General features: G+C 34.0%; 3 protein-coding genes across 3 annotated transcripts; 1 reads left to right on the forward strand and 2 right to left on the reverse strand.

Annotated features, from left to right (window-relative positions):
* Positions 1-5,478: 5,478 nt before the first annotated feature.
* On the reverse strand, positions 5,479-6,533 carry TRIADDRAFT_54847 (uncharacterized protein; the record flags this gene model as incomplete). The annotated part of the gene is made up of 2 exons (XM_002111127.1): positions 5,479-5,702; positions 5,783-6,533. The coding sequence occupies 2 exons, from the start codon at positions 6,531-6,533 to the stop codon at positions 5,479-5,481; spliced, it is 975 nt and encodes a 324-aa protein (XP_002111163.1).
* A 1,925-nt stretch (positions 6,534-8,458) lies between these two features.
* Positions 8,459-13,464, forward strand: TRIADDRAFT_63788 (uncharacterized protein; the record flags this gene model as incomplete). The annotated part of the gene is made up of 22 exons (XM_002110599.1): positions 8,459-8,530; positions 8,629-8,742; positions 8,870-8,964; positions 9,856-9,967; positions 10,077-10,175; positions 10,321-10,377; positions 10,495-10,598; positions 10,739-10,781; positions 10,886-10,987; positions 11,201-11,251; positions 11,445-11,531; positions 11,607-11,723; positions 11,799-11,861; positions 11,930-12,006; positions 12,109-12,190; positions 12,283-12,429; positions 12,528-12,636; positions 12,717-12,799; positions 12,904-12,941; positions 13,037-13,121; positions 13,213-13,326; positions 13,417-13,464. The coding sequence occupies 22 exons, from the start codon at positions 8,459-8,461 to the stop codon at positions 13,462-13,464; spliced, it is 1,899 nt and encodes a 632-aa protein (XP_002110635.1).
* A 1,505-nt stretch (positions 13,465-14,969) lies between these two features.
* On the reverse strand, positions 14,970-16,335 carry TRIADDRAFT_22801 (uncharacterized protein; the record flags this gene model as incomplete). Its single annotated transcript, XM_002111128.1, has 2 exons — positions 14,970-15,193; positions 15,591-16,335. 2 exons carry the CDS (start codon positions 16,333-16,335, stop codon positions 14,970-14,972), a joined length of 969 nt encoding a protein of 322 aa, XP_002111164.1.
* Positions 16,336-17,856: the final 1,521 nt, after the last annotated feature.

Genomic DNA, 17,856 nt, shown 5'->3' on the forward strand with positions numbered 1-17,856 from the left:
CATAATTTGATCGTGTAATTCCTGCTGGGTTACACACGGGTTTAAATTTTCATCTCTTAATGACAACATAGTGTCTAAAATGCTTTTATGTTCAGTATTAACTTCTTCTGCAAATAAAATAGTATTTCGTGATATAGTTACTGTGCATCTCTACAGATTGTAGAAGAGGATCAATACGTTGAAGGATTATTTCGTGTACAGAGAAAAATACTTACCTGTATTTAGTTCTTGTAATTTTTTAGCAATAACTGTATCAACAACATCATGACAGCGTTTAAGAGACTTTGCAAAATTGACATTCCGCGCTATCGGAATATTTCTTATGATAGGAATCATGCTCATAAATCTAATGTTGCATAGTCGATAAATTAGTTTCACTTTTTAAGTTGATGGAGAAAAGGGTGTATCGGTATATACCTGGCACATTATATTATCGGTTGCAGTTTTAGCAGTGCTGTATAGTTGATTATGTTGTATTTCTAATGTAGCATATACTTACGATAGTTCACTACCAGTTATTATAGTCCGGAAACTTTCAGAGATATCATTACCCTTATCTTCTAGGGAGTTACATTGGAAATCAAAGATGCCTTTGCATGTGATATCTAACGTTAGCCTAGTTAAATCTTTTAGTATATCTATCTTCACTACATTATTTTTGACTTCTTCGAACCATAATGAGGCTAGTAGATCTCCATAATGTTGAAACATTGGAACTAGCGCTAAAAATATGAATAATCAAACTGGTGTCATAGTCTTATGTTATTTGCTTGCTATAGGGCAATAAAGAACAATATGCTATGGATAAAAAAACTTGTACTAAAGTAGCTTATATACGAAGTTAAAGTTTGTAGGCGCTGGTCCTGCTACTTAATATATATCTATTTCATACCTTTAATTTTGGAATATTTAAAAATAGGATTAAGAACTTTTCGTTGCTCTGTGTGAGTCTTTCCTTCAGAAGACGTTACACCGTTGCCGAATAAAGGCTTAATAAGCCTAAATGAAATCAGTATTAAAGTATAAATAAACTGCTACATTAACAACATTACCAAAACACGGTATATAAATAGATCAAAAACAATGTCATTGGCAGGTTACACAAATATAATACGTCTAACAACAAGTTCTATTTTACATCAGATATCTTATCCATTCCGTACCTTAAGATATAGGCAGGCTTTTGATAATTTTCACTATTTGTTACTAAGACATGCTTAATTGCTTTTGGATCTAATATTGCAACACGATCTTCATTCAGCAAAGACTGATAGCAGAATATTTGTCCATAGGTAGCGCTCCATCTGTGATGATGGAAACAGTGCCATCTTAAATACTTAACTACTGTTTGGTGTGAGGGTATACGAATGCAGCATATTTATCCAATCATTAAAAAATCAGAAAAGCATATGCAATACTTCAATTAGTTTTTGGTAATATACTTACTCAAAGAATGGTTCTGCTGGTTCATTTTTCAGCAATGTTAGCATTTGACCTAGCGGTGACCAGGTAAACGGTCCCGGCATCTAAAAGTGTTTCATGAAAGCGTTATATTTATAATATTTATATTGGTAAAATTAGTAGCTTTATGTACATCCCAAACATTATTGTCTCGTAGATGATTAGGTGCGTTAAAGAAAGGAAAATAAAAGTAAAAATACGTACAATATCTATCAGATGTTACTGTATAATGTATATCGTAGAGTATGCCAAAGTTAACTGCCGCAGGTATAGTCTGCAGATACCATAGCTAAATTAGATGTTATCGATACACGTACATATCGTAGAACAGCAACTCTTTCATCATTTTCAATTTGCATAAGTTATTTAGTAGAAGATATAATTTGATGCTGATACTTGCATCGACGTGATTGATACATAAAGTAGAATGATAATTTTTTCATCATTTCCAATTTGCATAAGCGATTTACATGACATGATTTGATGCTATGGTACTACATCTGCATTACAGTAGACCAGCAACCCTTTCATCCTTTTCAATTTGCATAACCTATTTAGTAGAAGACACAATTTGATGCTATATAATAGCGCATCTACATTGTCTATATACAGTAGAATAGCAACTCTCATCATTTCAACTTGTATCAGCTGTTTAGTAGAAGACATGATTTGATGCTATGATACTGTATCTACAGTACGTTATTGATACACATATTCATTATTTCCAAATTGCATAAGCGATTTCCATGATCTGATGTTATGATACTGCATCTACATTATTGATACATATAACCTGTACAGTAGAACATAAGCGATTTACAAGATATGATCTGATGTTATGATACTGCATCTACATTACTGATACACATAACCGTACAATAGAACAACAACTCTTTCATTACTTTCAAATTGCATAAGCGATTTACAAGATAGGATCTGATGTTATGATACTGCATCTACATTATTAACACCTATCCCGTGCTGCAGAACAACAACTCATTTATCATTTCCAATTTGCGTAAGCGATTTGTAAGATATGATTTGATGCTATAATACTGCATCTACATAGCACTTACTCTTCTTAAAGGAGACAATTTCTTCTTCACAAAATAGCGATAAATGAACCAGCAAAAGAATATCGTAAGTATCCATGACATTGCGCTCGTACTTGCTAGCCAACCCATAACTTCACACAAGTTTTGCAGACTTTTTTCGGTAGAGGATAATTTGTGGATCTTGTTGTAGTAGTTTCTAATTATTCTTGCTGCAGTAGATTGAATAGAACCTCAGGAATTCCGTTAAGAAACATTATAATGACTTCATGATCCATCCAATGAGAGTCAGATCATGTTTTATGCCATCAGCTCCAGCTTGGCTCCTCTCAGCTTAGCAATCACGAAATGTTTTGTCAAGCTGATTATACTACTCTACCGTATTACAGCTAACTTCTATTCTTACACTTGTAGTTGCCGCCATCATCTGATGTACTCTGTATGAGCCGCAATAATGAAATGGGTACCAACCCTATCATGTCGCTTCGTATACTATTGCATAGCGTAAGAATACTACAAGAATGGAGTTGTCAATGCTCTATCTTCCGAATAGCAAAAGTCCACAGGGGAAAATCAAGGATTTAAGTATACATTGCTCTACGATTGCTGCATTTTTATCGAGCTCTAGTCATAGGCTTTAAGCTGTACGCGTCTATACTCTGATTGAATTCCACCCTTGTATTGCAACTGCATGCTAATAATTTAGTAGCCCTATACTTTCAGCTCCTACATTAGTCTCCAGCGGCAATGTAAAAATGGACCTCCGACAATTGTTTTACTCTTCTAGCAAGTATAGGATTGACAAGCAAATTGTACAACCCTATCATGTCGCTTCGTATACCATTGCATAGCGCAAGAATACTACAAGAATGGAGTTGTCAATGCTCTATCTTCCGAATAGCAAAATTCCACAGGGGAAAATCAAGGATTTAAGTATACATTGCTCTACGATTGCTGCATTTTTTTCGAGCTCTAGTCATAGGCTTTAAGCTGTACGCGTCTATACTCTGATTGAATTCCACCCTTGTATTGCAACTGCATGCTAATAATTTAGTAGCCCTATACTTTCAGCTCCTACATTAGTCTCCAGCGGCAATGTAAAAATGGACCTCCGACAATTGTTTTACTCTTCTAGCAAGTATAGGGTTGACAAGCAAATTGTACAATCATGATACTAATAATGATATATACGAGTCTATGCTGTATTCAAAATTTAATTTAGTAGGTAATATTGGCAATGGATTGATAACGTGTACACATGCAAGGGCGTTCAAGCTATCATGGTTCTGCTTACAACTAAAATTACAGCTAAATAATTTAAAGGAACACGATGATGTCTTGATTGAATAAATTGCAGATAATTTAAGATATGATATACAGTATAATGTTCAGACAATATAGTATACCTGGTTTATAGTGCTTGCAATTGGCTTTATAGCCTAGCAAATACACGTAGATACACGAATATGCGTGCAATACATAGCAGGTAGAAATAATTTTGAAGAAAAACTACATTAAAATAACAGATTTTATGGTATATTTTTCCATTCATTTGTCGTTTTTATTACTCTATTAAAACCTTTTCCTTAAAATGGCAAATTTAATGGAATATTAAAATACGACCAAAATTTGTTGCATTATTCCATAGCAATCGATTTTACGACGTTACTAACAGCGATGGCAGGGTCACTTTTGTGGATTTAAAATTTTCAGTTATAGGATCAAGAGTAAATAATAGTATTATCTATCATACGTAGAGTAAAATTAATATGGAAAAGTTATTTGATAGCATATATAGAAATACAGAAACTTTCGTGTTTCAAATACATAACGTACCAACATGGTAAAATTTGGCTATTCAATATTGAATATACGAGAACAGTAGAGAATCTGTAAACACTATTTCAATATAAGATAGCAATAGAAAACTTTTTGTTATTGCTACATACCACTAAATACTCTACAGACGCAGAGAAACAGAGCGTAGATACTTGAATGCTATTTCAGAGTCAGGCAATAATGAATTAGTAAAAGAAGAGCTTTTTTAGTACAGTTACAGTATAACCTAAACTAATGACAATGCAAAACTACATTTTCAGTATCTTATGTCTATACCAACCAGTAGCAGAATTAGGATGTAAATATTGAAGCAAACGTAAATCTTTTAAGTAAGGCTAATGATAAGTTCATTGCTTCTGATGTAACTAGACTTTAGTTAATCTCATAGTCCAGAACTTTTACAAAAGGATACATAGAAATGTGATCAATTTCCGATTTAGCCAATAATTAATGACAGTGTACACAAACGCAACTACTCCTAACATTACATACAGCTTTATAAAAAATATTGACAGCTACCTCACGACACGAATTCATTACAATCTAATTATAAGAATTCTACTTTAACATACTTGATGGTACATATTCTACAGCAACAAGTTATAATACAATATCTGACTATCACGCTATCATTAATTAATTATCACTTTAATAAACAATTTAACCGTCATATGAGTCTATCTTATGATAAATTCAATCGCGATATCGGATATAAATTTGTAAAAAGTAAAATATATATGAGTCCACTTTATAGATGATCGAGATATTATCCCTTTTCACAGATTTGATAACTGTATTAAGTTACTCGTTATTAAAGTAGCTGTTCTTACGTAGATACTGCTTGCTATTTCTCTAGTAAATAGATTGATGAAGAATTTCGATATTCAAGACACGAACAGACTATAGTTTAAAATATCACTTTTATAATAACATCTTTACGGCTATAGCATATGAAAACAACTTTATCGTTCAATATAACTCGTCATTTTGCAATAGAAATACCTATTAATAAAAGTAAGGTTCGACTAAACATCATGAAATCATTTCCTAATCGTTGTAATATATCGATTGAAACGAGTAAGACTTATCCTGTATACATTTATTGAATTTGCTGCATAAAATTTGGCTATAAGTTATTTTCTGCAGGCAATGGAATAGTGAAAAATTGACTAAATAAGTAATCACTCCAGCTTGTAGGTAAAAGCGCTATCAATGCCATTAATTTCGATTCAAAACCAATCAGATAGTGATAGTCTGGTCTGGTCGATAGTAATGCATCGGCAACAGTTTCAGCAACCAAATTTAAATCCGATGAAGCTTGCTGAACATAAATTCGAATATCCTCTAGTACTAAAAGATCAATAGTCAATGTTATGCATTATAATAATTGTAATTATATCACTACCGTCATGATAGTATGTTGAACTTACGTTTATTGACATATTCTTCACTATAAAATTTTTTGGTTTGATCGTCCAAGTTGTTGTATAACTGGAGAGTCTCTCTTTCAAGAGCACCACCACAAATCATATTGGTTCTAAAGTAGCCAGGCTCAACTGTATGCACTGTGACACCAAAATACTTCATTTCACGGCGTAAAGCATCGGAGAATGCCATTAAGCCGTACTTGGAGATACTGTAAGCACTGCAACCAGCAGTGGATATACGACCTAGAATACTACCAATATTGACAATTCTACCGCGTGATTTTTTAACCAGTGGTAAGAAAGCTGTTGTGATGGCTACTGAGCCGAACAAGTTGACTTCTGTTACTTTCTTATAACGTTCAATGGGTACCCATTCGATTAATCCACTGCCAGATACACCAGCATTATTGACAATACCCCATAAGCCTTGATCATCAGGCAATGTTTGCGTTACGATTTGAACAGCTCTTGCAATATCCTCTGCATTAGTGATATCCAGCATGAACGGATGAAGACGTTTGGTTGCTATTTTACGCAATCCATCGATGCCACGTTGAGTTAAGCATCCTGCAAATACATAACATCCTAATTGGTCCAGTTTTAAAGCAGTAAGTCGGCCAAAACCAGAGTCACATCCAGTCACCAAGACAAACTTGTCAGTCGCTTGGATCTTGCCATTCGTTGAATAACGGAAGATTTTATAAGCTATAATAGCAGTGAGAAGGGCAATAAAAGTATACAATATGAATGTCATGATCATATTCGTAGATGTTGACTACAATAGTGTGTCTCTACTATCGATAGTTCTACTTGAGGTTATGGACAGCTCCGTCGTCATTAATTAGAAACTGGGAATGCATGAACGTCTATTTTACGTCGTTTGAAGACGTCTTTTGTGCCCCGACCTCGTCACTACCGATGGCAAGCTAATTCACCATTGGTTAGGATCCTTCACCGGCAATATTAATAAAGCAGTACACAAGATCGTGTGGTCAATCAAGATTAATAATCCAACCGTATTCGATAGTTGCTTACACCTATTGCTATCGTAAGCATGATGGGTTTAAAAGTTCGATAGTTGTACAACCTGCAGACAGTCTTCCTAGGGCAAGTTGATTGTGGATTAAAAGTTGGAGATCGGTGTGCAAAATCCACTGCTGCAAGCCTAGCAATGATCTTGTAGCAGATGAAAGATGACAAACAAGCGTATTCAGTATTGAAGTACAACAGTAACTACACACCTTTCCTACGCTAATAAGCCATTTGTCAGGCTCATCAATGATACTAATGATTAATTAATTCATGAATAAGGGAGTAATAAGAAGCTCGAGCAATGGCAAGACTTCGATGATGGCAACGCAAAAGGTAGATCAAGATGATGAAAAAACGAGAATTAATGCAACCCCCTAACTAGGCCACCGTCGCAGTCAGATAGCAAGTATGCTCACTACTGATAGAGCACTCTAATAGTCATCATGCGATGTCTACAATTTCAATCAACTGAGTCGTGTCTAGCACAACTTAGCGATTTCACTCATATCCTTACTACAGATTGAAACACTTAGTAGTAGTAACGGACTGAGAGACTGACAGACTCGTGGTCTCCATACTGAATCATGGCTTGAGTAAAGCTTGAATCATAGCGATGGACCGAATGACTGACAGACTCGTGGTCTCCATACTGAATACTGAATCAAAGTCCAGTAATCGATGATTTCATCCACTTACTTTCTACAGATTGAAACACTTAGTTGTGATGGACAGAGCGACGGACTCTTGCTATCGGAGACTTTCGAATCATGCCTTGAGTAACTACAGTACATAGCGATGGACCGAATGACTGACAGACTCGTGGTCTCCATACTGAATCCTGAATCATAGTCCAGTAATCAATGATTTCAGTCACTTACTTTCTACAGATTGAAACACTTAGTTGTGATGGACAGAGCGACGGACTCTTGCTATCGGAGACTTTCGAATCATGCCTTGAGTAACTACTGTAAAGCTTGAATCATAGCGATGGACCGAACGACTGACAGACTCGTGACATCAATACTGAATTTGAATCATGAACGGGCGATGTATGATTTCAATCGCTCACTCGCTACGGATCGAAACACTTAGTTGTGATGGACAGAGTGACGGACTCTTGATATCGATACTCAATCATAGTATAGTGATTAGTGATTTCACTGCGGTCATGGACTGAAGATTGACTTATACTTAGTACAGGATGTAGTAGCGATGGACTGAGCGACTGACAGACTGGTGGCATCGATACTGAATCTAAATTATGAAATGGTGATGAATGGTTTCACTCGCTCGCTTACTGCAGATTGCAACACTTAGCTGTCATGGAACCTGCGACTGACTGACTCGTGACTGCGAGCCAATGGCCCGGCTCGGTCCGGTCCGGTCCAGCCCATACTGGCCATAAGTCTACAGTGTACAGTATGCTGTACTGTACTCAATACAGTACTTACTACTATGCTCTTTCCAGCGCATATTCATGCCCCAAGTTACTATAGCAATTGCTAGAGAAGCAGCACAGATTTGGCAAAGCAATCCCAATCCAGTTGGAGTTACTTTTTAATTCAACACCATTCTAGTTTCAATCTTAGCCAAGTATTGCTCACTTTTAACGGGCGATAGTATAGCTTTAGTTGGTGCCACGGCAAGATGTCTACTTCTGTATTTTCTCGGCTTACTTCAGCCGCATTTAGTGATGCGGATAAGGACCAGTTCCAAAAGGTAAAACCTCTTGCTTTGCTGGCTCATCTTGATGTCTTGCTGCTGCTGTAGCCATGCAGAAAAATAAAGCTGCTTTTCTTCATCTCTCTCGTTTCTAGGCTGATATTAGAACGGATGAGGAGCAACAAGTTAAATTAGATGATACAATGCAGTTGCTTATTGCTGCTGGATACTTTCGTGCTCGTATTAAGGGCCTCTCGCCTTTTGATAAGGTCAGACAAATAGGATGCATAATGGATTGAAATCTTCTCTACTTTAGCGTGGCATCCATGTCATACATAAAGTCTGATATTATTTTCTTCCTTTATTTTAAAAACGTATTCGATAATGGAATAATAGACTGTAGGTGGAATGACTTGGTGTATTACCTCCAGTAACTTTGATATCGATGTCGACTTGTTATACCAAGAGAATTCTACAATTGGGCAGAAGATGTAAGAATTGCCAGTGTAATTAGGAGATGGCGATTGTGTTGTGTACACTTATCATGATTCCTAAACAGAAGACTCTGTTACATCTTGTTAGTCTTTAATACGACAATAATGAAATGGAAGTCCATAGAGATTGATCATAAACAGAATACCCAATTTGATTTAGTTAGTTTCCACTGCAATGATGGAATTGAAGTCTATGAAGATCGATCATTGCAGATAGATATGAAAGTAATCAACGATGAGTACACTATTCTATGACGCTTTACTATCAATTAGATAGAATACCCAATTTTAACCTTGTTAGTCTTCATTAAAATTATGAAATTAAAGTCTATAAGGATTGACTAGTGACGGTGGACATGAACGTAATAAACTAAACTATCCTATTATATTTTACTGGCAAGGTTGAACGTTAACATTGACACCAGCCATGATAAATGGACTGTATAGCCGATTCAATCTTGTTATTCTTGACTACAGTAATAAAATTATAGTTTAAGAGGATTGATCAGTACAACTTGACGTAAAGTAATCCACTTTACTATCCAGTTACATTTTTACTATCAATGGATTCGCTAGTCAGGATACGCAGATGATATACCGGAATCAATCTTGTTATTCTTTACGACCATACAGTGATAAAGTTAAAGTTCATATGGATTAAATAGTACAGATTGACATGCAAATAATAAAATAAATTATCTTATTGTATTTCACTATCAAGTTTTACCTTGAATAGTTGCGCTTGTCAAACAAATAGACCGTATATCCGATTCGATTTGATTATTTCTTTTTACTACAGTGCAGTAATGAAAGCTAAAGTTCATGAGGATTGATACGTAAATAATCAATTACGAATACCATCAAATTGTATTTATCTCGAAATTTTAGAGCATTAACTGAGAAGATTGTTGCCGTCTTACCAAAGATGAAGTGCCCCTATCGTATTGAACCTCATCAAATTCAAGGTCTTGATTTTATACATATATACCCAGTTGTTCAGGTTTGTCAGCTAGAAACTGTGATGATTGTGTAACGTTTTTGTCAACAAGATGCAAAAAATTTTAGGTGCTATCTTGTTGAAAAGTACTAAGTTTAGACTATAATTATAGTGGTTGGTAAAACAAGCTTTAGAAACGCGTCAAGAGACTGGTAATGTTACTAGAAAGATTTCTGAGCTCAACTTCGCAAAGTCTTACCGTGCACCTGAGGTAGAAAATTTTAGCTATCACTGCTTCAACTTTATCCATAGCTTATGGCTAATTTATCCATATTTTATCGTCATTACTTAAATACTACTATTGCTCGCAATGATAACCTTTAATTTTCCTTAAAATGTTCTATCACACATAATAGGATGATCAATATGCCGATAAGAAAGAAGGAATTTCTAAAGGATTAAAAACAGTCATGGTAATTAAGCACATAAATATTTTGTGATACTCACAATAACTATACAGTATACTCTTGTCTTAATAATGTTATTAACATCAACTGCGAATTGAATATCCTATCTGCTGCTATTTGAAGGATAACTATAGACCAAATCGTAGATTTCGTCGATCAGACAGCAAAGCAGTCGCACAATTAGATGAACCAACTCGTATTCAATCGACTTTGTTAGAGTACGGCATGTAAGTGCTTGTTTATCTATCTTCAATTTTTTCATATTGAATCATACAAATACAACGACACAATAAGAATTAGTCGGATCTCTGTACCCATTAATACTTTATAAATCGTTTTAAAATTAGAATGTTGTTATATTTATTAGGAAATTTGGTGCAGCTCCTAAATCCAAAAGTGAGGACGAGACGGTAAGGAAATGAAACATGTTAAATGTTCTATACTGTTTAGGCTAAGCAAGGATAGGTATATGCACGGTAAACTTATTGATTCTTGTTAATTCTTGATAATATAGGAGCAAAGTGAAGTTGCAAAAAAAGCTTCTGCCGTTAGCTCAGCAGTTAAAGCGGCTGCCGGTAAAGAAGTTAATGATGATGAAGAGGAAGTTGTTGATGAAGTGAGTATAGGATGTTTTTAAGGTCATTCTATAATACTATAATGTAACATTTATTTACGAATCATGTTACGACATTCAGTATATTATATAATTATCACAGATATAGTAATTATTAAAATTAGTTGGGAAACAGAAAGGAAATTATCTTTTCATGCATATTTTACGATAATCGTACGTGCAGTTACTGTAACTATTGGTGTATTAAAATTATAGAAAGAAATCTCACGAATAATGAATGATATGTCTGCAGCCGCTGGTGCTGAGGTAAGTGTATTATACTACCTAAGTTAAACTTTGCATTGATACGCATTACTAACACTACACTGTAATGATACGGTGTGTTAGTTTTTGGTAATTGTTCTATAGAGTATCCTGGAAATACCCAGTTGATATTATAAAACTTTTCTATACTTGATAAACAAGTTGAGAACGTAAGATATTCTTTACGTTTGTTTAGGCTACGGTCTCATCAAGTCTAGTTGGATCAATCGTAGGATTACAGTCGGAAGAAATTCAAAATATATCCTCTGAGTATGCTGGAAAGGTACATAGATAAAAGTCACAGTATTTTTTTGATACAGTTACAACCTTACTAATATTATTAACTTATATATTTCAGCAAATTGATATTGGCCGTGATGAAAAGTCAGGACAAGTGAGAGGCCTAGAATCCCATAAGAGAATTGTTGAGAATCTATCAAAGCAGATTGCATCAGAAGAACAAAACTTTTCAGTGGTACATGTCATGCAAAACTTACGATATTTTATATTCATTATGTAGTAGTAATTGCTTTAATCGGTATAAATGTAGGTAAGTCAAAAACACAACCAATTGGAAACACAACTAGCAGAAAAGCAGCAAAGTTTGGCAGAGGTATTTGACATCATCATTTTCTCAACACTAACAATAAGATAATAGAATTACCTTTATTTTTCTTATAGTATCAAACAAAGAAGGAAAAGTACGTTAGCGAAATAGAGGAATTCAATGAGATCGAAAAGTCTGGCGAAAATGCTAGGTAAAGTTGAACGATCTTTCATTATTGTTTGCTGCTTCACCGATTTGCCTTTGATTCTTTTATAAGTATAAATCTTGTATCCCTTTTTATATTTGTTTACAGCCTGTTGGTAACGTTGCAAGACCTTGTACTTCAAAATGAGACATTAAAAAAGCAAGAACAACAATTTAAGAGTTTCTGCAAGGTAAGGCTAAAGCCCAATGCTAGTGATGTAACTTTTAGCGAATACATGCAATTTATCCAAATGTATAGTAAGATAAATGATTTTACATTTAGGACGAGATCATTCGTCTCCAAGAAATGATTAATAATCTGAAAGACGAAGAAGAAGATAATTTAAGCTTGGACAAAGAGAAGTCACATTTAGTAGAAAAACAATATACTGCCGATAAAGAGAAATTCAATAAAATAAAATTATTCCTTGTATGCTATACTATTATTTTGGCCAAAATATAAATATAAACGGTCAATTATTCATTATTGTCCTTGTTACTGATCTTCTATTATTATCCTTTGTTAAGGCTGGTAGAAATCGTGAAATTGCTTCAGTTCAGCGAAAAATTGATGAAGTTCCAACAAGAGCTGAACTTACTCAATATCAGAAACGTTTCGTGGAACTATATAATCAAGGTTTGAGATTGTTTCCTATTTCGTATATGTTACGTGAGGTAGCGCACTTTAAGCCACCTTCCTTTGTTATTATTCCACAGTCGCAACTACATTAACCGAAACGAAGCAATATTTTACCTTGTATAATACTCTGGATGATACAAAGTTATACCTATCGAAAGAGGTATAAAACTTTTCCAGTGCTAATATTTTTACTGCTAACAATCGCGATAGACAAAGATCGATTTATTGACAAGGAATCATTTAATTTTCTACTTTACTCATTAGGTCAGCCTGCTGAACTCGATCCATGATAACTTTCAACAGTAAGTCCATATACACTCTAAAGTTAAAATATTTTGACAAGAATTCTGTTTTAACCCAAATTAATATTCTTTCCTTGCGAATTATTTTATGAAAGGGCCATGGCTTCTGCCGCTAATAAAGAGCAGTTTCTGAAACAGTTGGAACAGATCGTGAGCGGAATCACCCAAAATAGAACAAAGGTTAATAGTTTTACCTAGAAATGTTCTTCAGTCGTATCGTTTTTTGTAATGATCATTTTGATCCATTGGATTATAATGATTTTTTTTGCAGGCCGAAAAGAAAAGAGCTAATGAGAAAATGCGTAGAGATGAGCTTACTGATCGATACTTAGATTTAGTCGATAAACAAAGATTGTACATAAAGACTGTTAAAGCTTTTACCGAGGTATTTATTGATTTGTTGTCAATTGTTGTATATACATCTCAATGCAGGCTATGTAATATTCAGCTTACGATCTGATTTTGTACTTTAAAGGAATGCAAGAAGAATGAAATACTAACTGCAAAATTGGAAAGAAGATAGATTTTACTAAACTTGATTTGTTTATATTGATGAAATGTATCCTATACAGTATGTGAATAATTCAATGTGCACGTAAAATATTAAATACTGTAGTCATTCTAACTACCGTTTACCATTTTTGAACTGATATTAGAATATGTTATGTTTGATATGACCTATTTCCGGTACATTTTGCTACTATCGAGTTTAGGGCATGAATCTTAATTCGGTAATAAAATTTATTTTGGTTGAATCATTTTGTGTACTTAATTGGTTGTCGTTTGAAAATATTTTCGTCAATTTACTCTAAATGTCCTGTATTCTTTAAGAGCACTTGAACGAATCGAGCTTGTCGGCTAATAATATTATCCAATACCGATGGTTCTCAAATATACTTAAATGCCATTTGAAGGTTATATGATACTGTCCTAAAGACTATAGTTTATTTACTACTAAGATAAAGCTGTTTGCAGTTATTATTACCAGTAATACAGTAAGTAATGCCCTAAATGCTACCTTAACGGCTCAGAATCATAATTTATGGATTTACGTTGTGTCCTTGCAGCGCGAATAACGGCATATTATTATTTTCTAACCAAAGTCTACCGAACCATAACTAATTGGATTTTGTTTACTACAAAATATGTTTAACGTGAAGTAAAATTTAAAAAGCTGTTTACCTGAAGAACTTGCGGTCATTGAAGTTATTTGTAGCCTTTCTGGCTCTAAGATTGTCTTGCTATACACAGAACCAGTAGCGATTATCGTTACGTTATTAGAAGAGTTCGAAATTGGTATCAAAAGCAATCGCAGATAAATTCGTTTATAACAGTTTCATTGTTACATTAACCGTACTAACTGCGAGAGTAAAAAAGCAACATCTTTCTCGTACAGTGCATTTGCAGCCTTAAAAGTTAACATCAGTGCTAGGATAAAGAGCTACCACAACAAAGAAGACTTGTAAGTAAAATATAGCAACAACAAAAATAATTGCGACGGCAGATACGAAAATTACAAAGTAAATGAATAGGAAAGGCGATACCATAAACTTACTCGTATGTTGCTACCATTAAAATTACTTGTATGGCTTTGAAAATTGAGCAAAGCTTTCAAAGTATGCAACTAATGAAGATCATGAAAACGATATAATAAACTATTACTGTAAATATTCTTTTACTGTCGCCGACCGGTACATCCAAGTTAAAATGAGGCTTTTACATAAATTGTAATTATGCTATGAAATAGAAATAACAGCTATACATACATCTAAATAATGGGCAGAGTCATTAATATCATTGATGACGTATTATATTTTTATATTACGAAATAGAAATCTCCAAAGGAGAGAACAGAACGTGTTAGAATAGTATATCTAAATGTTATACTTTTAAGCTAATCATTATCAATTGCACTGGCTCATTTTATTGACTGGCTAGCCGTTCGGGGCTTTGAGGGAATTGCATATGCATATCAATTTATGTAGAGTGATAAACTGTTTTTAACACTTGTTACAAAGGTAGGAGATATTACAATTCAGAAGTATTTGGATTTGGCATAGGTGAAAATTTTCGAAATAACCAATCAGCAAGGCTATACGGTAGGTAACTAATGATTAAGAATATCCATGCATCAGATCCAATGTAATAAAATTCGCGAGGTGCTATAGAAAAAAGAGCATCCTCAATGGCTTCAGTAACTTTATTCACCTCAGGTGAGGCTTTCCCAGCTATTGCCAGTAAGCTTTCCTCCACTTTAAAGGAATAAAGGTGAAAAAAATGAAAGATTTAACATAACTACTAGCTTATATAGCATATACTAAGTATACAATGTATAGAGATTTCCAAGATATTCATTCATTATATAACTACACTAATACTGAACGAGACTGAATTTTTTTAAACTTTCCATTTCTCTATACTGATGCTAACACTAAACAGTTTATATTCTATTTCGATGTAAAATTTAATACTGTTTTATGCTATAAAATATGCCATATTTACAGTATTGATGAATATCTATTCGTGACTTGGATCGAGAAAATTATTAAGGTTCGGAACTATTTAATAGGTATGCCATCATGATAGAGTAATGAAGAAGTTAGCCATAATCACATGAAAATAATTTATGGTACATAAATTTATACTTACAGCTGGTAAAAAATTTCTGATTATACGTTTTTTGCAATTGTTGGCTGAGCTTAGATTGTTTCTCCTTCAGCTCTTCTAATATTTTTGCTGGCTGTGATAAAGGTGTACGAAATAATCCAGGACACATACAACTTACTGAAACATCAAAAGGCGCCATTTCACGTCGTAAGACATTAGAAAAGGCGATAACTCCTGCCTTGGATACACAATAGGGTGCAAAATAAAAAGGACATGCTATGCCCAAGATACTAGCAACATTAACAACTCTTCCTTTAGCTATTTTAATGAGAGGAACAAACTGGTTGCTCATTCTGATGGTGCCATAGAGATTAATATCCACGATACGATGATAATCTTCTGTGGATAACCAATCAGTAAATCCATTGATTAATATACCAGCGTTATTGACAATTCCCCATAGTCCCACATCTTTAGGTAGGGTTTTATGAACCAGTTCATAGGCCTGCTCAACCTGTTCAGCCCTCGTAATGTCCAAGATGAAAGCATGAATTGTGGAATATTTCTCGTTCAATTCCTGGACTGCATCTAGAGTTAAACAACCAGCAAAAACATTTACTTTTTGCTGACATAAACTTTCAGCTAGTAAGCGTCCAAAACCACTATCGCAACCAGTAATTAGTACATATCTATCGGATAATCCTTCCACTTTTCCTTTAGGTTTAACCAAAAAGCAAGCATAACATAGATAAGTTAATGCTAGTAAGATAATAATGGTGATAATCATATCTTGAAATTGAGGATATGGTTCAACGATGAAATAAAAATGATTAAGACGTTTGTATTTAGGTAATCCAGAATCTTATGGTCAGATTTGGAGTAGAAATTGAATGAGGTAGCAGTCAGCTGTCTTGCTATCGTGTCTGTTAGTCAAATGAATGGTAGAATTAAGTAGCAATGATGTAATTATAATTATTTCTGTTAAATGATTGAAAGACTTTGATAGTAAAAAATCATCAATTCTCTGAGGGAGCGATATGAATTGTCGATCGTGAACATTGACAGAAATGTTGACTATATAAAATATTAATGATTGAGTTGATTCCCGTGAATTTATTCTTGGAAGATTTGTAGCATGATATAAATAGAGATTTACGATCAGAAAGATAGATATAATTGTTTCTTCCTAATAAGTGAGAAACCTTGGCAGCAAAGATCATCGATTCTCTGAGTGGACAATATTAATTGCCGATGGTAAATATAGGCTGAAATGATAGCTAAGTAAAACAACTGTGATTGAATTGCTTCCAGAGAATTATTTCTTCAATATCAAAAGCGTACCGTAGCTACTACTAACATCAAGGTATTCTATTCAGAAATATAAAAGGTTTCCTCTTAATGATTGGAAAATCTGGATAGCAAGGATTATTAATTCTCTGAATGAACAATATTAATTATCGAAGGTCAATATGAACTAAAATGATAGTTAAGTAAAAAAGAGGTGGTTAAATTGATTCCAGTAAATCTTATTTCTTCAATAGTAAAAAAATATATCTACTGTTAATATCAACGTATTTTATTCAGAAAGGTAGATATAATGATCTCCCTTAAATGATCGGAAATCTTGATGGCAAAAATTTCAATTCTCTGAGTGAATAATATTAATTAGCGATAGTGAATATAAGCTGAAGTGATCGTAGGTAAAAATAATCGCGATCGAATTTGTTCCAGTAAATCTTATTTCTTCAATAGTAAAGAAATATCTACTGCTAATATCAACGAATTTTATCCTGAAAGGTTGACATGATGTTTTCCTTCAAATAATCGGAAAATCTGAATGGCAAAGATCAGTTCTCTGAGTGAGCTCTATTAATTACCGGCACCGATCATTAACATTAGCAGAAATGATAACTACGTAAAAATATGAATGAGTGGATGAATTCTAATGAGTTTTCCCTTCCAAGATGCAAGGTAAGAATTAGAGTTGAAGATCGATATCAAGTAAATAAATACAACTCGTTACCGCGTACTGTATTCAATCAAGAACGGTAGATAAACTCTATCGAAATTAAAATGTGGAAATAGATTATAATAGAAGGGAATTAACAGAACAAGGATTGCCAATCTTAACAAGGAAATGAGTTCAAAAATTGATTTCAGTAGCTTAGCTGTTTTTCTAGCTATAAACTTTTTCCCATTAAATAGGTGGCTGTAATTGGCGATTTAAACTGTTTCGATGGATGGCAAAGAGAGCTAAATGCCCTTGCGATCAATTTTAATATCCGCCGATCTAGAAAAAGGTTAGGTA

Source organism: Trichoplax adhaerens, genomic scaffold, assembly GCF_000150275.1.
Source record: "Trichoplax adhaerens TRIADscaffold_3 genomic scaffold, whole genome shotgun sequence".
Lineage (NCBI taxonomy): Eukaryota > Metazoa > Placozoa > Uniplacotomia > Trichoplacea > Trichoplacidae > Trichoplax > Trichoplax adhaerens.